Here is a 22,735-nt window from a genome sequence, read left to right on the forward strand (position 1 = left end):
CAATGTTTCCAACAAGTAGGTCACGTGTGGATTAAGATTATGGTTGAAGTTTAGTAATCTTTGGAACAATTAAATAATTCTTCTACTCTTACTCTAGGTTTTTCGGTTGGCCACAGGCTACGTTTCGAGTTAATCACTTCTTGTTTTTATACTTAAAACTACATTATGCAAGTTAAAAGGAAAAAATAAATTATTGTATCCCTATTGGTATTTCTATAAGGTGAAAGAAGGATTTAAAAGGACCATGAAGAAAGAGAGAAGAAAAAAATGTTTACAAGAGTAAAAAAATATGAGTTGCGGGTTTAGAATAAAAAAAAATGAAAAGAATCAAAAACTACTTAAAAGAGATGTCACATTAATTATAAAAAAATGTCAAAATTTAATTATTAAAATTTATTTTTTTAAAATATATAAAAAAGAATTGAAAAAGAATATTTGTACATATTTTTCTTAATAAAGACCATTATAATTATCTTATTACACATTTTATTTTATGTCTGTTTTATTTAACTAAATAAGAAAAAATATAAGTTTTGATTTTTATTTCATTTTTTTTAACAATTTTTCTTTCTTTCTTTTTTTTTTAATCAGACATATCATAAAAGAAGAATTTTAAAAATATTTATGGAGGTTATTGAAAGGTAAATAAATATTAACATTTCTTTTAATACTTTTTTTCTCTCATATTATACTTGCCACATATATCATTTTCCATGTCGCATTCATCTAACTCACAGAAAATGAAATGTGAGAGTTTTATCATTAAAAAAAAGTATTACAAATATAAAATAGAGTACTAGAATGCTCCAACTTTTTTCAGACAACATATACCACAAAAATATTTAAGGAATATTTATTGATATTATGCAACTGCATGTATTTTGGAGAACAGAAGCAGGTATGGACTGGTTAAATTATAAATGCTATATGTATAGGTTACAGCAAAGTTATATCCTGCAACTGCAGAATATGATAAACATCATTTAAGAGGGTACATATATATATCATTTTATTTTCTTATTTCTTTACTTGAAAAATAAAAAGTGCTGAGAGGGGAAAAAAGTGGGAAAGCACAAAAGGGAAAAGATGATGATTATTCACCTCTGAAATCATTCATATATTTTATTTGATAATTTAAATATGTAATAGTTAAAAAAATAAAATGTAGAGACTAAATAAGATATTTTAAGTACAAAAAAGATGAAAATATTATAATCATAGGGATCAAATAAGTAGCTAACTTGATTTGTAAATAAAATTTGGAATAAACTTAGAGTGAATTGGATTTTTATGACTAATAAGAATTAAGACAAAGTTCAAATATAAAAAAGTACATACGTAATTATTTAATAACAAGATATTTACATTTACAATTAAAAAACTCGAAAGTTAATTAATTTAACTATAAATATTATTTTTTATTTAAATAATTCTCCAAAATAGTATTCACGATTTGTTTTATAAATGTGTAGGCTTAAATACCTTTTTCGTCCTCATTTTCGTAGTGTTTGTTGCAGATGGTCCTCATTTTTACTAAATGTTTAAAATGGTCCTCATTTTCGCAATTCATGTTTAATTTAGTCTTTTTCTCTGACACCGTTTAAATAAGTAACGGAGCATTGTACAAGTGACACTGTTTGTATTATGTTGTACTGGGGTGTATTACATGTAATGTACATGTGTAGTAATTAGATATTTGGGGATAAATAGGCGAGCTAGGGTTTTAAAAATGAATTGTTGGGCAGTTGGTCAGTTGTTGCAATCTTCTGCCTCCATTTCCAATTCGTGTTGCTGCAATCTTCTTCTTCCTGCAATCCCATTACATAGGTATGTCACAGTCCCAATCTTCTCCCTTTACCTTTTGTTGTGATCGTTGGAGGTAAGTGTTGTAGCAATTCGTGCAATGTTGATGGTTCAACAAGAAATGAGGGATTAATCCCGATTTGTAACTGCGGAGAGATGGCAGAATTAATAAGTTCCAACCACAAACAAACCCCATAAGAGAATTACAAAAACCCTAACCCCAACTGATTCAAATGTGCAAAATTTATCACAACCCCGAAAACCCTAAACCCACAAGCAAAGCACTTACCTCGTCGATGATGATTATCTGGAAAATTGAAATTAAGCGAACAAATCGCCACATCCAATTGCTGCTTCCTCTGTAAATCGGAGATGAAGAAACTCGAAGATGAAGAAATCGCTTGTACTCGTCAATCCCTAATTGCAACGTGACCTAATTGAAAAATTTTTGCCCCAAATTGAAAAGTTAATTTTAATAATCCACTTGTACAGTACACGTAATACACCTCAGTACAACATAATACAAATAGTGTCACATGTACGGTGCTCAGTTACTGATTTAAACGGCATCACAGAAAATGACTAAATTAAACACGAATTACGAAAATGAAGACCATTTTAAACACTTGGTAAAAATGAGGATTATCCGCAACAAACACTACGAAAATGAGAACGAAAAAGGTATTTAAGCCTAAATGTGTATAAGTTCAATTCCAAACTTTAAAGGATTTAATTTCAATTTACGCACAGCATATAATAGAAAAAACTCTAAGAGATAATCCATTAGAAATCACTTTTTATTTTTTTCAAAATTATCCCAATTTTATTAATGTTTATCAAGTTAGCCGGTTCAATATACGATGACAAATAAATTTGTCCTCGTGAATATTGTCCGAACTCGTTCCTGTTTTGACCAGGAATCTCCGCATTAACTGGACATGGATATGAGTATGAGGAATATCCTACTTTTTCAATTAAGTATAAGGATGTCTGTATTTGTCCCACCGCATTCCTCATGACTAGGTATGGATATGTTTATCATAAAATTCATTTGCATCTCCAATATAATTTTCGTCTTATCACAACATTTATGCAATTATGTCCAAATGATGTATGTCAATTAAATATTTTTTATGTCTCACATTTGAATATTTCTACTCTTATTTAATAATTTTATTTATTGTATATTTTCTTTTCATATGAGAATTTTAATATTCTCAATTTAAGTGTTCAATAGTATAAACATTTCATTTACTATTTACTAGGTAATATCATAAATTTATCTTATTTATTCTATTATTATTATAATTTTTGTTCCATTTAAAAAAAAAATTTGTTCCACTAAAACAATGTTCGTTATCTCTCAATTATCAACTAGGATGATTTTTAAAAGTTTTCTTAGATCTCTACTGTATTTTTCATCTTATTATACTATTAATTATACATTTATTTTCCTTTGTGCGATTTCATTCAATGGTATCTCAAATTGTTTTTAAGATACACATTTTATCATTTTCTTAATATTTTTATTTTTCTTGTTTATTTTTATCATCTACAATACTATTTTGATACTTTTAATACAATTATTTTTATTTTATAACTCATTATCATGGTGTAATTTTATCACTATAATTGTATAAATAAATTTTATTTACTATAATATAATAATTTAATGTAATTGACATGAATATTTTTTTTACCACCATCCAATATATGTTGAAGTTTAAAAGATAAAATATCTATGTTAAAATTCTATTATTTTGATTATTATTAGTTTAATATTTGATTTTTATATGATTTTGATCAAATGATGTATTATGATTTTTATTAGTGTATAAAAATGGAGATTTCGTTAGAATTTAAAAAATAATAGTAAATAGATATTTAAAATATATTTTATTTGAATATTTGTTTCCCTTTTACATTTTTTTAAAATATTTTCAAATTTTATCCATTAGGTTTCATTAATATTTGCAAATTTAATAAATATTTTTGTTCTCATAAACTTTTATTTGGTATTATAATTTGAAATGTACACAATTATAATTTCTTTCTAAATATTTGACATTCAAGAAACAACTTTCTTTTAACTATTGAATATTTGATAATACTATGTTTCATTTACCATATTTTTTTATTATTTTATAAAAAATAATTAGTTAATATTGAAACTGTAAGAAAACATGTACGGGTACGAGTATATATATTTGTTATCCGATGGGGATGAGTAGGGATGACAACGGGGCGGGACAGGGACGGGTTTCGCAATTCCACACCCATCCCCATAAAAAAAATTCGTCTTCATCCCTATACCAAAACCCAACGGGTATCAAACTTTTGTCTCATCTACATCCTCATTGGGTAACGGGTATATACTCGTACACATACTCATGTTTTCTTACTATTTCAATATAATTAATTAATTTTTATAAAATAATATAAAATTATAGGAAAGGAAACATGATATTATAAAATATTCAATATTAAATGGATGGTTGTTTCTTTGATATCAACTATTTAGAAAGAAATTATAATTGTATACATTCCAAATTAGAATACCAAATAAAATTTCATGAGAACCAAACATTTATTAATGCAAACTTTAGCATGAGTAGATTCAGTTTTGATTCTCAAATAAAATTTTGTGAATTTAGTTTTGGGTGAGTAGAACCAACCATATACGAAAAAATTCCCATTCCATATCTTGTTGCTATCCTCAAAATGTCCAAAGGCAGTAGGTCTTGTATAAAAGGAAAAAACAAAGTTGTGTAGGGTTATAATCCTCGTAGAACAATTATGGCAAAACATGGTACAAGTTTAGTGGTAAGAACCTTAGCAAAGCAAATCATAAGCCATCCTCCAACACAAAAAACACTGAATACTCTCATTGCTTGCATATTCAAAAATCAACCTTTTCACACCTTGGAAACCCGAAATAAAAGTAGTTAACAAGTTAATCCCAAACAACTATCATAATTTCTCTGAACTACCATAATTTTCACACCTTGTACTTTTGCTGATGAATATTTGTAAAAGATTGAATAGGATCAAAGGGACAAATAGATTTATGCTGGCCTAAAGAGTGCATGAAAACTGATATAACTATTATTAGAAGCCTTCTAAATGGCTCTGAATCCTATATGATCAATCTGCATTAAACAATGATCATCCTTGACAAGTTACGATGCTATGAAAATGAAATTTTCATTGTCTGAATTTATGCTTGTTACTCTCTCCATCCCATAAAAATCCAAAATAAAAATGAGAACAAAACCACAAATGAGGTAGTTTGGCCACCTGATGGGAGAATGAATATGCCAAAGCCCTCTCTCTTCTTAAAGTTGCTTATTGTTTGTGCAAGAATTTGGCTTCAATTTGCTCCTTTGACTGCAACTAATAAAACAAAGAATTTTCTCCCACATCTAAATTAACCCAACAAAACCCTAAAAAATCACAGTCAGGAATCTCAAGTAATAAAACAGAGGCCTTCTAGAGAGCACATTAATCACACTGGTTCATAATAGAAGAGGAAAACATGCACTTACAATATCACACAGCTTCTCAAGTTCTCTTTCATGTGGCGTCGGTGGTGGATGATTCTGGTGGCAGTGAGCAATTTGTGTTGAAGCAGTTGCAGTAGTTGCTACCACATTTTGGTGCCGGAGGTTGTTCCTCCATTAAATTATGCACCATTTTCGCCAATCACACCAAGCTCGTTTCAAACTCTATTGCTACATCTTAGTTGTTCTTCGGTAACTGACAGTCAGATACAAATAACCATTTCAGTCGTGATTTCAACACCAAATTATTCTGAACCACCACCACGTCCTTCACCTTCTCGGAATCGATGTCGATTACAATCGGTTAAACCTTCATCGGAGCCATGCCTTTCTTTTTCTGCAGCGACGGTGAACGGTGGAGCTCCGAACTACATTGCTAGGAAGACGATTTGCGAGGGCGGAGCACGGTTATTGCTATTTCGTGACCTGACGCGATAGAGAAATGTGATATCTAGGGAGTACTCCAGTAGACATAGCGGTCTAGCAAACTTCAGAAAGATCTCCTAGGAGTACTGTAGTGGTTGTGGTTCTGACTTATGGTGGCTGTGGTCTAGAAGGCAAGGATTTCTAGTCGAGAGTAAAATGTTCTTCGTGTTTCACTTAGGATTCTTGTGATGAGAAATTCTTTTTTTCTTTTATGACTTGTGAGTTTGATTTTAATAAAAAGTAAATGACAAAATTTTTTTAATAGAAATGACAGGGAAAGATAAGAGCAAGAAAAAGATAGCGGGATGAGAAAAAATAGTATAATACGTTAATGACTTTTGTAAATGCCATAATCATAATTTGCATATAAAATATGGCAGTTATTAAATTGTCGCATTATAAAATAAATTATGGCAGTTTTCTAAAACTGCCATATTAAAACCATCATAATTATTTCAATTTTTTATAATGATTAAATTTACAAACATTAATGATATCTAGTTGATAAAATTAAAAAATATTTAAAAAAATATATAAAAAGAAAATACATATTCAAATTAAAATATATTTTAAATGTCTCTTTACTTCAATTTGTTAGATTCCAATTAATCTCTTTTTTATACACTAATAAAAGTTATAATACATCATTTGGTCAAAATCATGCAAAGAATAAAGATTAAAAATAATAATAATAAAATTTTGACATAGATTTTGTATCTTTTGAACTTCAATATATGTTAGATGGTAATAAAAAAAATCATAGCAATTATATTAAATTTTTATATTATAGTAAATAAAATTTTGTTTATACTAGAGACAAAATTACAATTTGATAATGAGTTAGAAAATAAAATTAAAAAAAAATAGTTATATAAAATATATCAAAAAATTATTCTACATGATAAAATAAAGACCAATAAAAATATTGAAAAAATTGGAAACATGTGTGTTAAAAACATTTTGAAAGATTATTGAATGAAATCGCACAGAAAAACAAATATATAATTATAGGTATGATAAGATAAAAAATACTTTAGAGATCTAAGAAAACTTTTCAAATATCAACATAGTAAATAGTTGAGAAATAACGCAAATTGTTTTAGCAAACCAAATTAATAACAATAGAGTAAAGAAGATAAATTTTTTATATTACCTAGTAAATGAAATGCTTATGCTATTAAACACTTGCACTGAGAGTGTTAAATATTTTCATGTGAAAGGAAAATATACAATAAATAAAAATATTAAGAAAGAATAGAAATATTCAAATGTGAGACATAAAAAATATTTAATTAACATACATCAATTGAACATAATTGGATAAATGTTATGATAATAAGATGAGAATGAATTTCACGAAAAATAAACAATTAGAAGAATTAAAGAATAAAAAAGTGCGTTGTAAATATGTGTGTGCGTGTGTGTGTGGATGTGTGTGTGTGTGTGTGTGCGTGTGTGTGTGCGCGTGTGTGTGCGTGTGTGCGTGTGTGTGTGTGTGTGTGCGTGCATGTGTGTGTGTGGGCTAGCCAAAATAATACATCAAAAATTTATACATTTAATTATTGTCACTAATAAAATAAAAATGAATACATAATTTAGTATAACAATAACTAAAAAAGAAATCACACATATCTAAAAAATTGTCAAAAGAAAATTCAATAATAATCAAACCACACTTAAAATCCAGTTATAAGTACAATATTTTTTTTCTATTTTCATAAAACAAAAAATTAATATACAAGAGGCTGATTAAATAAATGATTAAACTAATATTTACTATCAAGCGAAACAAGAGATAATTACCTTCTTCTTTATTTCTTCGAGAAGGGAAGAAAACCGTTGAGAGATGAGAGCAAAAATAATAGAAATTTTTCTCTTCAAAAACAAAAGAAGATAGGTGAGAACAATTTGTGAGAAACTCAAAACATATAATGGAACCACAATTAAAATTCGGTTATAAAAAAACACATAGTATAATATTTTTTCTTCTATGTTCATAAAATAAAAAATTAATATAAAACAGGCTCATTAAATAAATTATTAAACTAATATTTTACTATCAATTGAGACCAAAGAATTACCTTCTTTTTTTCTCCCTCGAGAATGGAAGAGAACACAAGAGAAATAAGAGCAAAAATGATAGATGTTTTTCTCTTCAAAAATAAAAGAAAACAGCTGAGAATGAGATATGAGAACAATTTGTGCTCAAGATATATAATGGAACCACAATTAAAATTCGGCTATAAAAAAACACACAATACAATAGTTTTCTTCTATATTCATGAAATAAAAAATTAATATAAAAGAGGATCATTAAATAAATTATTAAACTAATATTTCACTATCAATTAAGACAAAAAAATTACCTTCTTCTTTTCTCCCACGAGAATGGAAGAGGATAGAGGAGAAAATAAGAGCAAAAATAATATATCTTTTTCTCTTCAAAAACAAGAAAAAATAGGTGAGAATGGAATATGAGAACAATTTTGTGAGAAACTCAAACCATAATAAATAAATAAATAAAAAAATATCTTGATAAATCTTTTTATTCTTTATTTTATTATTTTTAATTTTATATTTTATTATTTATTAACATTAATTATTATGTTTATAAAAGAAATAAAATATTTGATTTAATCATAATATATTTTTTAATATCTATAAAATAAAAAAATATAAAATATATATAATATAAAAAAATTCAAAACTTTTGGGGGGCCATGGCCCTCCCGTGCCCTAATAGTGCTCTGCCACTGTGTATATATAAGGTTTCTAAATTGACTATGAATATTTTAATAATTTAAACGGAGACGGGAAAATGGCAATGACGGGTATTATGGCGAGTACGGGGATGGGACGGATATGTACATCCTCATACCTATCCCTATACCTAATTGAAAAAGTTGGGAATTCCCCATACCCATATCCATACCCAGTCAATGTGGAGATTTTTCGTCAAAACGGGGAAGAGTTTGGGCAATACCCACGAGGACGAGTTTATTTGTCATCTCTAGGGAGCAGGATAGGACTAGAGATGTCAAAAAAACCGCACATATGGGTACCCGCGCCTAAAACCTGCAACAGGTAAGAAATGAATATTGTAAATAGATACTCACAAGTAACGAGTACGGGTAATTTTTATACCCACTTGTTAACGGGGCAGGTACAGGTATCATAGTATTCATACCCGTGGATACCCGTACCCGCTATACTCTAATTAAATTAAAAAATGATTAAAATATTAAGACATTGATTTTGAATAAGTTTTTTTTATCAATTGGTTTTAAAATAAAATATTTCTTTCTTTGTTAGTTGTCATCCAACACTATTTAAATGGGTTATGTTGATTTTGTTTGCAATTTATGAATGTTATGTATTGTATTTTATTTGAATTTATGGTAAAAATATGTTGTTAAATATTTTTTTTTAAATACTTGTGTATACCCGCGATCATCCGTGGATATTAAGAAAACATTCAGGTACGGATACCCGCACGGATATGGAGACGGGTACAAGGTAAATAAAAATACGTTAAGTTGAATTTGGGTATCTCTAAATACAATAAAAATTTGATATTCGTTGAATTTGAATATAGAAATCAAAATAATTTTTTTCTCTAAAAATAAATATGAGATAGCAAAATTCATTCACACCCCGCCATATTGTCATCCGTGATTAAAGCATGCTCATGCCAAATATGAAAGATGCAACTAGACACAATCATGTGTACTTTGAACAACGCAATAAATTTTTGTAACATTGAAACATAGATCCTTTGAGAACTCAGAATATTGACTACCATACCAAAATATAGATTTAATAAATTTAGACTAATTCTTGGAATTCAATTATTTTGTCCTTTCTAAAACTATCGGTACTTACGATTTTTAATTATTGAGAAATCAAACTTCACAATTTGCTTCACATTTCGTAATTCGGGTAACAAAATTGATAAAATATATAAAAAAATCTTCGTGCAAAATAACATCCAATCTTTCTTTATTTTGATATTCTAATTATATACTTATTCAATATATATCAAGAATTATACATAAAAATTATATATAGTTGTTTAGTCACATAGATTTGAAAAATGGATATAGAAATAGAAGCAATATTACCCAGGAGTAGCAAAACGGGCAGCCCAACCCGTTTTTGTCCAGCCTGTCCATGACTCTTCAAAAATGGATCAAGTTGGGCTGACTCGTCAAACTGAAAAGGGTCAATAATGATAACTCATTCTGTATAGGATAGGCTAACAGGCCGGATTGGGCCGAGCCGTCACTTTTTTTTAAAAAAAAAGTAATTTGTTTTCAAACTTTTTTAATTTTTAATTTTAAAATTTGTTTATTTATACATATAAATTAATATTAAAAGAATATTTAATTGTATAAAGTATTTTTTAAACTTTTAATTAATTACTTAATATTTTTAATTAAATAAATTAAATTAATTATTACATTTACATGTTATATTACTCTATTATAATTAATAATTAAAACTTAATTTGTAAATATTAATGATTTAAATTACAATATTATTATATATTTATACCTTTTTAAAAAATATAATATAAAAATTTATCTTTTTAATAACTTTTTATTTTAATTTTTAATTTTAAAAAAAAAACGAGTCAACGGGTTGGGACAAGCTGGAATGAACTGACGATTGAAATCTTCAACCGGTTTGTCCCTTTTAACACGGACTGACAGACTGACCCATCAGGCTAACCCATCTTATCACCCGTAATATCACATAAACCAAAATAACTATAACGAAAAAGATAAACTCAAGTGATTAACTATGATTTCTCTTCATAATAAAGATGTTGATCACATAATTGTTAAAAAAAATTGAAAAAGGTTTTCAACTCAATTTAAACTCCCTTTAAAAATATAAATTGATTTAAGAGAGAATGGTTTTGACTTTGCATCGTTTGGTTTGAAACCAGAGTGGTGTAGAATCCAATCTTACAGTTCTAATAGATTGAAAGACCTTTAATTTAATTAAATAAAAGAGAATCTTCAAATAAAACTACCAAAACTATTAGTTTTAATAGATTAAAGTTAGATTTTAATCTATTAATTTTACTTAGTAGTAAAATTAATTGAAACATCTTGTTTTAACTTGTTAAAATACATAATTCAATACGAGTGATTTTAATTCATTAAAAGCTCGTTTTAACTTATTACATTAAAATAATTAGATTAGAATGCCTCATAATTTTAAGTCATTCTAATCTATTAAATGTTAGAATTTTTTAGTTATATATATATATATATATATATATATATATATATATATATATATATATATATATTATTTAATATGTTATGACCATTATCTGATTGGTTAAAATACTAAAGTGGTCTATTAATATTAAGTTTATGACTAAGGGCATAATTGTCATGAAAGGTTATTGTGTAAATACTATCAGAAAATTTTTAAATAATGACCAATTTTAATGATTAAAAATATAAGGAATACTACGTTTGCTAAGGGAGACAAATTTGGTTTCAATCGATGCCCAAAAGAAAACTTGAAAATTCAATTAACATGGAAAATTCCTCATGGATTAGTTGTAAGAAGTCTAATGTATGCTAAAAAATTCTTCATGGATTAGTTGTAAAAAGTCTAATGTATGCCGAAATAAAGTGTCTCATATCCCAACACTAATAAAAGTTTGATCAAGTCAAAACATATCAACATCAAGTTTTCAATTGTCAAGGAAAGTGTATAAAGTGGACAAGTTTTCATAAAACATATAGGGATAGAATCCATGATAGCAAATCCTCTTACGAAGGGTTTTTCAACCAATGTCTTTCACGAAAACACTATTTAGTTGGGAATTTTATAGTTTGAGAAATTTTTAGTCAAATGGGAATTAGTCATTTATGTTATTTATGCTCTATGATCGATATTACTCATACATACTCTTATATTTGAATAATTTCTTTTGATAAGATATAAAGTTTGATATTTAATTATTACACTTTGTATAATAATGTTGTTAATTGATCTAATTAAGGTAAAACACATACATATGTGACCAGTGGGAGATTGTTAGAATTTTAAGATCACATCTATATTATTTAAATGTGTTATGATCATTATTTGATTGTTAAAATAATAGAGTGGTAAAAAAATAATAGAGTGATCTATTAATATTAAGTTGATGACTAACTGCATAATTGTCATGAAAATGTTATTAGTAGATACCTAAAGTAATATTTGATTTGATAAGAGAAAAAATTGGAATTATTAAAATATGGAATGTAACTGAAAACAACAGTTATCAGATGGATTATGATGGTGATTATGGTGGTTCCATTTGTAGAGATAACATTACGTATTGTATTGTGTTAGGTTCTTATTTTCTTTTTCCTTTTCATCCCCATACCATAAGGAGAGATAACAAAATCAGTGTCAACCATCTACATTTGAAGATCACATTCCCGCACTTAGTCTCATCATATTTTTTTTATAACATGTGCTATTTATTTTGGATCTCTGTAAGTAAAAGTATATGATTAGGCAAAAGTATTATTTCTTAACAATTTAATTCATTAAAATGATAATATAATCATTTAAACTATTTCTTATAACCAGGCAAAAATATTTTAACGCATTAAAAAAATCTTTGAATAAATTAAAGAACTACAACCTATGACCAGAAAAAGTTATAATACATTCAGATAAGCTTTCTAAATATTGCAATGTAAGATGAACCTAAGAGAAAACTTACAATGGTGTCCTAATCAAATCACATTAACCAAAAACATATCCAAGTCTTCAAGGATTATTGCAAATCTTCAAGGAAAATGATTAGATTCTTCAAATACTTTAATCATAGATCCAACAATGCCATTCAAGTATCACTATTAAAAATTCAGCACACGAACCCTCAATCTCATCAATTCAGCATACTTCATCGCCATAACAAAACTGAATGCGCTGCCCAGTCATGAAAAACATCGGATATATCCACACCAAACACAGACCTATATACTGCAGGCCATTGAATTACATAGTATCAAACAACGACACCTTCAACCGCTGGGTGCCATTGCTGATTTCTTCCTGTTCAAGCCATGCCTAAAGCCTCTGTGAGTAGCAGCAATGTTGCTCTAAGCAACAAGAAAAGGCTAGTAGCAGTAGGAGATGGACTTGCTGATAAAACATAATGAACGTACCAAGCGAAACTTGCAGTGACTCGCCTCATAATGCTCAAAAAAAGCATAATTATACCATCTGAACTCCGACATCTGTTTGGAGTACATGTACAATCAACTATATACAACAAAGAAGAAAAATAAATAGTCCTGTTTACCTGACATAAATGCCATGGCTTAACAATATATATAACGTTTGTTTACCTGACATGAAACCTCCTAACACTGTTCAAACCTAACTTAGAATGGATAGTGTTTGCTTACCTTACAATATGTGTACACACTATAGTTCGAGGAAGAACTAATGTTGCGGCTGCAGCAACGTCTGAAAGTTCAGAGGTTCTTTGGTTGTCACAGCTCTGGCTCTATAAGCAGCTTGTAAAGTTATGAGGTGAAATTCAATGTTCACTCAGTTGCATTAGATTCGAAATCCAAAATATGTCGATCCATTCGGTCCAGAAAACTACTTAGTGACAATCTTAAAATTCTGTTTTCTTCTCTCAATAAGTCCAGCTCTTTCTTTAACTCAGCATTCTGCTCTTCAAATTGAATATTTGATAAAATCTGCGTACGGATAAGTTCATTTTCCTCCATTAATTGGTCTAGTTTCACCTTCAATTCAGTGTTTTCCTCTTGTAATGTAACATTCTTCTGTCTTATAACATCATCCTGCTAATCAAATAAGTTAATGATAAGTGGAAAAGAAAAAACTAAGGATTAATAATTAATAATTAATAATCTATGACAAGACCCAAATGACTAAAGTAGAACGAAATCTCACATCATAAAAGCTCAACTTTGCAGGAGAATCCTCCACAAAGAGTTTCTCACACTTGAATTCTTGATCACCACTGAGTTCGTCAGAAAAACTGCTAGTTGGGGGGGTGTCCTCAACAACCATTTTTAGTTTTTCAAGATTGATTTCTTGCTCTCTACGTACTTTGTCACAAATTGTTAAATCCGGGGGAGTATCCATCACTATGAGTTCTTCACCGTTGAACTCTGTATGTCCGCCTACTTCATCAGGAATACTGATAATTGTGGGGGGATCCTCAACTACCACTAGATTTTCAGGATCCATTTCTTGCTCTCCACGTACTTTGTCGCAGATGATTAAACTTGGGGGAGTGTCCAACACTACCAAGTTCCCGAGATTGATCTGCTTTTTACATTTTTCATGACTAGTGCTCGACCTTGTGGGAGTGTCCTCCACTACCTGATTCTCCATATTATCCTCGTCTTCTCTGCATACCTCACCGTTGATACTATGCCGACACCCTGAATCTACATCAGAAACCTGCCAATGCCCAATTATCAATCAGTAGAGAGTACGAAATATGAACATTGAAATAGAAAATAAAATATAACACCCTAGAAGATAGATTAATATATAAAATTCAATCTAAACATGTGAACGTTTTAATTAATATTTAAAATTCAAACTAAAACCATGTCAATTAAAGTTTGGCTCGAAAGATAAGATTTTCCTACGTCAACCCAAACCCAAACGTGAATGGTCCTGACTCTCAAGCTTGCTGTGGCTGGTGGCTTGCACTAACCTTACAATGGAGCAACTGCTTACCCTAAACTTTTAGGAGCAGGAGGATCACCAGCAGTTCAAACAAAAACTGCAGGCTCCTGCAGTTAAAACAAAATCAAATGGTCCAAAGATGTTGAAGATACATTAATTCATTATTTAATGCAAATAAATAATTTTTTTATGGTGAGCATTTTTGGCATTCGAAAGTTCAATTGCAATAACCCTGAGCCAAACTTACATGTACCAGAAATAAAAATAAATATCATAACTCACGCTAGATGGAGTGCATGTCGAACGGCTTTCTGCACTTCGAAGCTCTTTGTTGTCACCTATCAACTCCAGTGCTTCTTTAATTATCTCTATTTGCAACTCTCCAGCAGTAGGTTGGAGCTTCCAAATCACCTGCACATAAATAGATATAGACAAAAGGAACAATAAGTTAATAACCCGTTTTCTTTCCTTCACTTTTTTAATCGAGGCATCAATGATACAAATAGAACCAACGTCACTGTCATCAATTCAAACACCAAAATCATGCATATTCATACTAAATCATAAATGACAGATGAAGAGAGATGCTCCACTACTTCAACCATTAAGTGTGTTTTTGAATTGTTGTTTCGGAGGATTGAAAACAAAAATGTAGGTTACTTTCAACGGAACTGTAACCCAAACACTCAATAAATAATCAAACAAGGACTTCATATAACACAAAAATGACAGTGCGTCAAGACAGACATAAGTTTTCTCAACCGATATTATATAAGGAGTCGGTAACGATAAACTCAACACTTAGCAAATTTGTAAGCAAGTTTCTAAGTTACCTGATCATCATCCAGCTCTTTAAACCATGAAGTACCCTGTTGTCTTTGGTTAGATTTAATATTATCCCATCGACACATGCGAGGAAAGGTGAAATCATGATCTTGCAGTTGTGGCCTTGCTGCTACGTCAAAATGTTCATAGGACCATGTCTGCTCGCCATAGACCAAAACTATTAAACTTGAATTCCATCAAATAAGCATACATAAATGACATTTTACAAGTACTGATCCGGACATCTTTTCCATCCAAAAATTAATGCATACTCATGGTCTTAAAAGCTAGAAAAAAGATTGCGTCAATGGCCCATGATACATAAATTTTACAATGCATATAGTTTCTATGTACTATCTAAATATGAAAAGAAGAGAAGAAAACACTGAAATATCAAATCAACATCAATTTAGTCTTTGAGACTTTATCTCCATTATACTAACCTTCAACTATAATTCAGTTCATTTTTTGGACTAAATTGATAATAACTAAATACTTGGAGGACTACAATTCCTTCTCTCGAGTGAAATTTTGCAAATATGGACGACCAAAATAACAATTTACTCCATAAATTAAAAAATGAAAATCAGCCACACCTCATAGATATGATCAAAAGAACAACATTTATAAATCATTATTTAAAGCACTTTATTGTTAACAAGATTTTAAATCGTGGTTGTAGTAGCAATTCTTTGTATTGCATAAAACTACATAAAATTGCAAACTCCCAAAAACATTGACTTGCGACTGCAATTACAGTAGCGGACCATTTTATTTTAAAACATGTTTATTACTTGCGTGCTTCGTTTCACATTTCACATGTAATTTTTAATTTTTTTCACGTCTACTAAAATGCTAGTGGTTATAGCTTCTCAAGAAAAATATCTTACTTCTAAACGAATTTTCAAACACGGAGTACTTCAAATCTCGGAACCAATTAGCTTCTCCACAAATATATCACATTTTAATGTCAAGTACCAACACGAACTAAATACCTTGTAGCTAATATTCTTCACATCAAATTATGACATGGTGAAACGAACTTACTTGAAGAAAGATGAGACAACCTCCCACATACTGGACATTCTGCTCCTTTCTCTTATCCAGCCACTGACACAAATCATCAATAACAGCAGCGCCCCAAGCAAACCCTGAAACCTCCCCCACATCCCCGAGAAACCGCAAGTACCGCGAATCTACCTTCCCGTCGTTCGAAGCAAGAAACGTTCCAATCGTGTAGAGCAAAAAGCTCCGCACAAAATCATCACTCACAGCATCCCCAATTGAATCGAGCCTATTCTCGAGAAAACTCATGGCCACCTTCCTCTTCACTTTCGTTGCTCCGTACGACTCTTCCAAATCGGAGAAGGGTTCCTGTTCTGTCAAGTTCACGGGGTTACCGGTCACCGGAAGGCCCAGGATCAGCGCCGCGTCCAGCGGTGTCATTCGGATTTCGCCGCCGGAATGTAGCACGAAGGCGCGGCTCCCGCTGCTCCACGCCTCCATAAGCTCTGTGAGAAACACCTTGTTCAGGCAGTGGTTTGGAACGGATAGAAGGTTCCCGAAGCCGGTTCTCGAAATAGCGGATCTCTGCTCCGGTGTGAGCAGCTGCACGCGCTTCGCGAACGACCTCAGCGAAAATCGAGTGCTGAAAGGCTTCTTCTGAAAGTGCGCGCGAAATTGAACATAAATTCAAATTCAAATTTAAATAGAAAGTGGAATTTGTCCGCTCTTACCGGCTCTGGAGCCTGTACGAGGCCGATGGCGGAGAGTCTAGTGGATTTTCTCATCGGAGAACCAAAATTCCAGCGAGGGCAACGGCGACGGAGATGGCCACAGCGACAGCCACGGAGACGGCGACGGAGATGGCCACAGCGACAGCCACGGAGGCGGCGACGAAAATAACAACAGCGACGGCGACGGAGAAGAGAAGTGCTGAAACGAAATGAATGAAAATGAATGCATAGAGATAAGGGAGGGAGCGAGCAGGCGAATTAACCCAGCACCACTTGGCAGTGACAAAGCTTCCCGAAGAAGCTTCAGAAAAAAGATGAGGCGCCAAAATAAATATGAAAAATATATTAAAATTTCTCTTTCCCCCCTTGCGCCTCCACCAAAATATTACTTTATTTTCATTTATAAAATTATCAATAAAAAAGTTAGCAATGAATAATTTCAAAATTTACTTTAAAAGCTTGATTTTTTTTTCTCTTACTTGTTGTCAAAAGAAAGTGTTAAATGTTGTGCTTTTTTTTTCAAGTTTCTTAATTATTTTATCCTATATTAGTGTATAAGTGTTAATTGTTATGTTTTTTAAGTTTCTTAAAAGATCTTAGTTATTTGGAATTTACTTTTAGCTAAGATGATGATTTAAATGATTTCTAAGAAATTTTGATAGTTGGATTATGTTCTTGCGAGGCCCATGAGATTTAAGCACACTTTCACGCTTTTTATCACAACTTTTCCCACTTCTTCAAGTCTTCTTGGAATCAAACATTTCTTTTGCTTTCAGCCTTCTCAATCAGTGAGATATACATGAGTCTGACGTCTAAGTGAGTTTTCAGTCAACTATAATGTAAGTGATAAATACAAAATTTATGAACCACATACCTCTTACCCAATTACCTATATTTGATAATGGTAGGCCTTGAATTATTTTTGAATCTGGTGCAAGCCCAATCTTTTTTTTTAATCATGTTTGGTTTTGATAATCATTTGATTAGCGTTATAATTGTCATCTTATTGTCAATATTTGGTTTTGTTGGTAGTCTGTCGAGTGCCCCAGCCCAGAGGTCCTTCACCTTGGTTTTGTTCTCTGGTTCGTGCTTTCAACTTTGAGTTTTTGACCTATTGTTCTCAGCCTCGATAGTACACATTATGATAGACTCCTCCTCAAGCTAAATTGGGCCAAAGCTTGAAATGGTGACTACGGTGGATGGTGGATGGTGGAATGTGCAAAAGCTTGGTGTTGAGAAAAAAGGCTCTCAGTTTTGTGGTTTGAAAGGGTGGATGAAGGTTGTTTGTGGTACTCTAAGAAAGGTTAGGCCAACTCTAGAGAAAATGGTGCAAGAGGGACCTCATGGGATACTCTAGCAAGTGACTAAGAGAAAAGATATGGCTTAAAAATGAATTTGGCAACATAACATTAACATTCTTAAAGTGAGAAATGCACAGGGGAGACACCTCTATTTATAGAGTAAGGTATATCCAAAATGGTCCAAAACCCTAGAATGCTAACATACACCAAAACCCTAAAACTGCTAGCTTGGTGAAGGAGAGCTTAACATGTAGCAATCTTCACTCTCACGAAAATGAACCACTCATATGTTGCCATGTGGAAAACTACTTTATGAAAAGTCTCTCCAATAAGAAAATAACACATGGCAACTAACTTTGTAAGAGAACTCTCCATTAAAGGCTTGCCATGTGGTATGTGTGGACGCCCTTCCTAAGCTAGCTAGGTAAAACATAATTAAGCATCAAAGAGTTGCTTAAGTAGGCGCACATGATGCTCCCTACTTAAGCAAGATTGTTTTTAAAAGCTTATACTATTTGGCCCTTAATACAAAGTCTTCAAAAGAAATCCTACACTACCTAGTCCTTAATACAAGGCCTAAATATTCCTAATCTATCAAGAATACTCCATTGTGGTCCAAAAGAATAGAGTTTTGTTTCACCTTGCAAGATGACTTTATCTCTTCATGAAAGTGCTTGGCCATGCTAGGGGTTATGTCATCACATTACGCGCCTCTCGTTCTCAGTCATGATCGTGGTGATGGCTAACAATTGGGTCTTAAGTCTATGGCCTATTGTTCTCAACCCTGATTGCACACATTATGTGCCCCTTATTCTCAATCCTGATTGTGGTGTTGGCTAATGATTTGGATTTTAAAGAAACATCTTCTTTGGTGGCTACATTGTGCCCCTCAGGCCAGAATAAGTATGTATCTATTCGTGCCTGATGAAGGGTCATGTCATTTTAGGGAAGTGTGCACCGGCTCGTGTATCATTGTTTTTAGTGGTGACATGAAGCGTCACTAAGGTTGGACCCTTGGATGCTAGGAGATCTAATGATCTAAGAGACATGATTATTCACGAGTCATTTGTCACTAGCTGCCTATAAATAAACTTTGATTTCAAAGAAGGGCACAAATTCCTATTTTTAATCTTTTTGGTCTTTTTAAATCCTTATTATTTTTCTCCCAAGTTGGTCCGACAAGCGGTATACTGACGATTCGACTATAACGTCATTAGAGTTAAGCTTTTCAAGTAAGAGATCGATTTGGATTATTTCTTCCATCGAGAAAGTGCATGGAAGTGCTTCTCGAAGTATACATGGAGAAGGAAAGGGTGACATCGATGGTGATTTCATCAAGGAAGAGACAATCGTGGTTTATTCGGTCGTTAACCCGATAGATGTTAGAATCGTCGAGCGAAATGTTCGCGTATGGACAAAACCCAATAAGGGGTGTGAATTGGGTTCTTAATAAAAATTGTACTTTTAAACTTTTTTTCTTTGAATATCAAAGTTCAATTAAAATTCTATCTGTTATTTTAATAATCACAACACAACAAAGTAAAGAGAGTAAGAAAGAGAAAATTGCACAAAATATTTTATACTGGTTTGGATCAAAAGATCCTACATCCAATTGTTAATCTCTATCAAGAGGATTAACTCAAACACTAAAGATAAACCACAAATACAATCACAGATAAGAAAGTTTAGGGTTTAGAAAACACCTCTCTTGAAGTCACAAGAGATGAAAGATGCCTCCCTTGAAATTCACAAGGGATGAACACCTTCTTTGAGTCCCACAAATGATGAAAACATCTCTCTTGAATCACACAAGAGATGAAGAAACACCTTCCTTGAATCCATAAGGAATGGACACCTCATTTGAAACACATAAAGGATGAAAAACTTCTCTTAGCAACAACAACAACAACAACACTCAATCACACCAGAATCCACTTGGTGAAAGTTATCGCTCTAACCACACTAGGTTTTTCAAAGCCTTCCCATAGAGAGTTTTCAAGTACTTACACTTCTCTAACTTCTCTATTTTGAATTTAGCCTAAGAATATTAAAAGTCAAGTCACAACTATCATTGATAATTGATTATCACTATGATAATTGATTATCACATAGCCTTTTCTCAAAAATCTTTTTTTACTGAGATAATCGATTATCACCTGAGATAATCGATTATTCTAGTTAGATTTGAAAAAATTAAAACTCTCACTACTCTACTGATTGGGTTCTGGCTTTTGACTCTTGACATACTAATTTAAGTATTTTTAAATAAGATACATAAATTACAAGACTTAAACAACTAAACTACTAAAATTTAAAGTCTTCAATGTATCTCTTGAATCCAAGTATTCTTTAAGTCTTTAACATTTTTCCATAAATCATCATTAATTCTTCCACACTTCTTCATAAGTCATCATCAAAACTCTTTATTAATTCAAGATGTTCATCTTCTTCTTTTGTTAACAACAGAGTCAGTCGTCCAAGACGACGAATTTGTCGGGATGAGCGAAAGATTCGATATCAAGCTAAGTTTTGAGTGTAGTTGGATGAACTCTCATGTTCAGGAATACTTTTCAAAGTCTCAACACAAATATGCATTACAAAGTTTAGCCGATAACCATTATATGCATGATGAGGGCACTAGAGACAACATAGTATATTTTCGTTGCTATAAGATGGTAGCCAATTTTTGCCATGGAAAGGAGGGTTCCGACAATGACTTATTCTACTTGTACTCATGTCTAGTGACAGTTTTCATGTATGACTTCCTTCTGATGACTTTACCATGGAAGTTCTGTTAATCTTGAATGTTTCACCGAGCCAACTTCACCCTAACGCTTGAGTTTGATGTTATATCCAAACGTCTTCCTTCATCATTTCAGTTCTCGACATCCGAAAAAGGCTCGATGGTTATCGTTAATCAGTCAAAGTAAATCAAATTTGTTGGCTCTTTTTTACCTTTTCATATAAGGGTTTTAAAGGAAGTTTTTTTAAGGTAGTCATCGAGGAAGGAGGTTAAAAGTATTATTACAACAAAGGTGTTCCTAAGTTCCCATTTTATTGGACCTGTAAACATAAGTTCTCCTTGTTGGCCATATGTTTGATGTCGAGTGAAGAGTTGTTAGTTTTGGATATACTGAACTAGTTACCCCAAAAGCATCTAACCCGAAGACTTCTTAACCTTTACTTGTCATCCAGCCTTCAGGATGAGTTTATAATATGTTTTTGCTTGCTAAATTTGTTCTTATCTTTCAATTATCATGTGCTCAAGTTGTCCAAGTCCAAAAGGTGTGGCCTATTTAAAAGATTTGTTAAAAAAGCTAGTTGTTAGAGGATCTGGCAATGTTGAGACCTTAGCCCCTCCTATTGAAATAATTGACACCCCCATTTACCAAATCCTTGCTCTTGATGTTACAGTTGTCAGTGATACCGAGAAGAAGTGTTGAAAGGACAAATCCAAGCATCAGGCACCACTGCCAACTTGTTCATCACTAATATCAAGTTAGTCAAGAACAACATAGAGCAAAGAATTTTTGGCTCGTTGACTCAGTAAGATAAATTGTCCACTTTCACTAAGAAGAGTACACAAGCGACATTCCTCGATCTACATTTGATGTTGTTGGGCAAAGGTGAAGATCTAGTCGAGGTGAAAAAGATAAAGCGAAAGCTTATAGATACTTGTCATTCATTGGATGAGGCCCTTCATGTCAATGGGGATTTGGCCTCACAACTCAAAATAGCCCAATATTCCCATGCAGAGAAGAAAAAGCTACAAGACTTCTTAACAATATCAGTCGATAAGGAGAAAAGGCTTCAAAGGGAACTTTGCTAACTCTAATGCAAGTTCGATGATATCATGTTAAGCTACCAAGTCGAGACCACCAAGCAGGCTTCCCTAGAGGAAGATTTATCGATGCACAACACTTTGTGTTGTAGCAATGTGAACTTGGGTTCTCCAAAGCGCGACAACAGTGGCCTTCTTCTAAATCATTACTCTCAACGAGGGGAATTTTGATGTCGACAAGGAATTTTACAATGGAGAACTTATGAATGTTGATTACATTCCCGAGAATTCAATACAAATATTTGGTGTCGTCGACCAAGAAAGAGGTGGAGGCGATGCTTGAGGATTCTGGTCTTGCCCTTTTTTCTGTGGGGAATAGTCTCTCTTGTTTTGGGACATTTTTTGTAACCTCTATGAAGAATACAAAATTTTCTCTTTGTTTATAGATATTGTATACAAAATATCATTACTAATGACAATTTGAGTGGCCTTGTGCCTTTTACTACATATTTTTTGCGTATTAATTCAGATTGACGACTAACTTAACCGATCGTTTTGCAATTTACGTCATTTACTTCTCTCTTGTTGATGTTACAACTT

The 22,735-nt window shown here is 31.7% G+C and overlaps 1 protein-coding gene across 3 annotated transcripts; it reads right to left on the reverse strand.

The window, feature by feature from the left end:
* Positions 1 to 12,418: 12,418 nt before the first annotated feature.
* LOC114166244 (protein MAINTENANCE OF MERISTEMS-like) lies at positions 12,419 to 17,361 on the reverse strand. 3 transcript variants are annotated; one of them, XR_003599882.1, is made up of 7 exons: positions 17,054 to 17,361; positions 16,365 to 16,979; positions 15,326 to 15,475; positions 14,775 to 14,903; positions 13,743 to 14,258; positions 13,226 to 13,633; positions 12,419 to 13,079 (listed from the first exon to the last, which is right to left on the reverse strand). XR_003599882.1 is itself a non-coding variant. In XM_028050952.1 (6 exons), the coding sequence occupies exons 1-6, from the start codon at positions 17,105 to 17,107 to the stop codon at positions 13,367 to 13,369; spliced, it is 1,731 nt and encodes a 576-aa protein (XP_027906753.1). In that variant the 5' UTR covers positions 17,108 to 17,361; the 3' UTR covers positions 13,011 to 13,366. The 3 variants fall into 3 exon arrangements, 2 of the variants coding, with proteins under 2 accessions (XP_027906753.1, XP_027906754.1); XM_028050952.1 differs by having other exon boundaries at positions 13,011 to 13,633; XM_028050953.1 differs by having other exon boundaries at positions 13,011 to 13,630; positions 17,054 to 17,360.
* Positions 17,362 to 22,735: the final 5,374 nt, after the last annotated feature.

This window comes from Vigna unguiculata, chromosome 10, assembly GCF_004118075.2.
Source record: "Vigna unguiculata cultivar IT97K-499-35 chromosome 10, ASM411807v1, whole genome shotgun sequence".
NCBI classification, from domain to species: domain Eukaryota; kingdom Viridiplantae; phylum Streptophyta; class Magnoliopsida; order Fabales; family Fabaceae; genus Vigna; species Vigna unguiculata.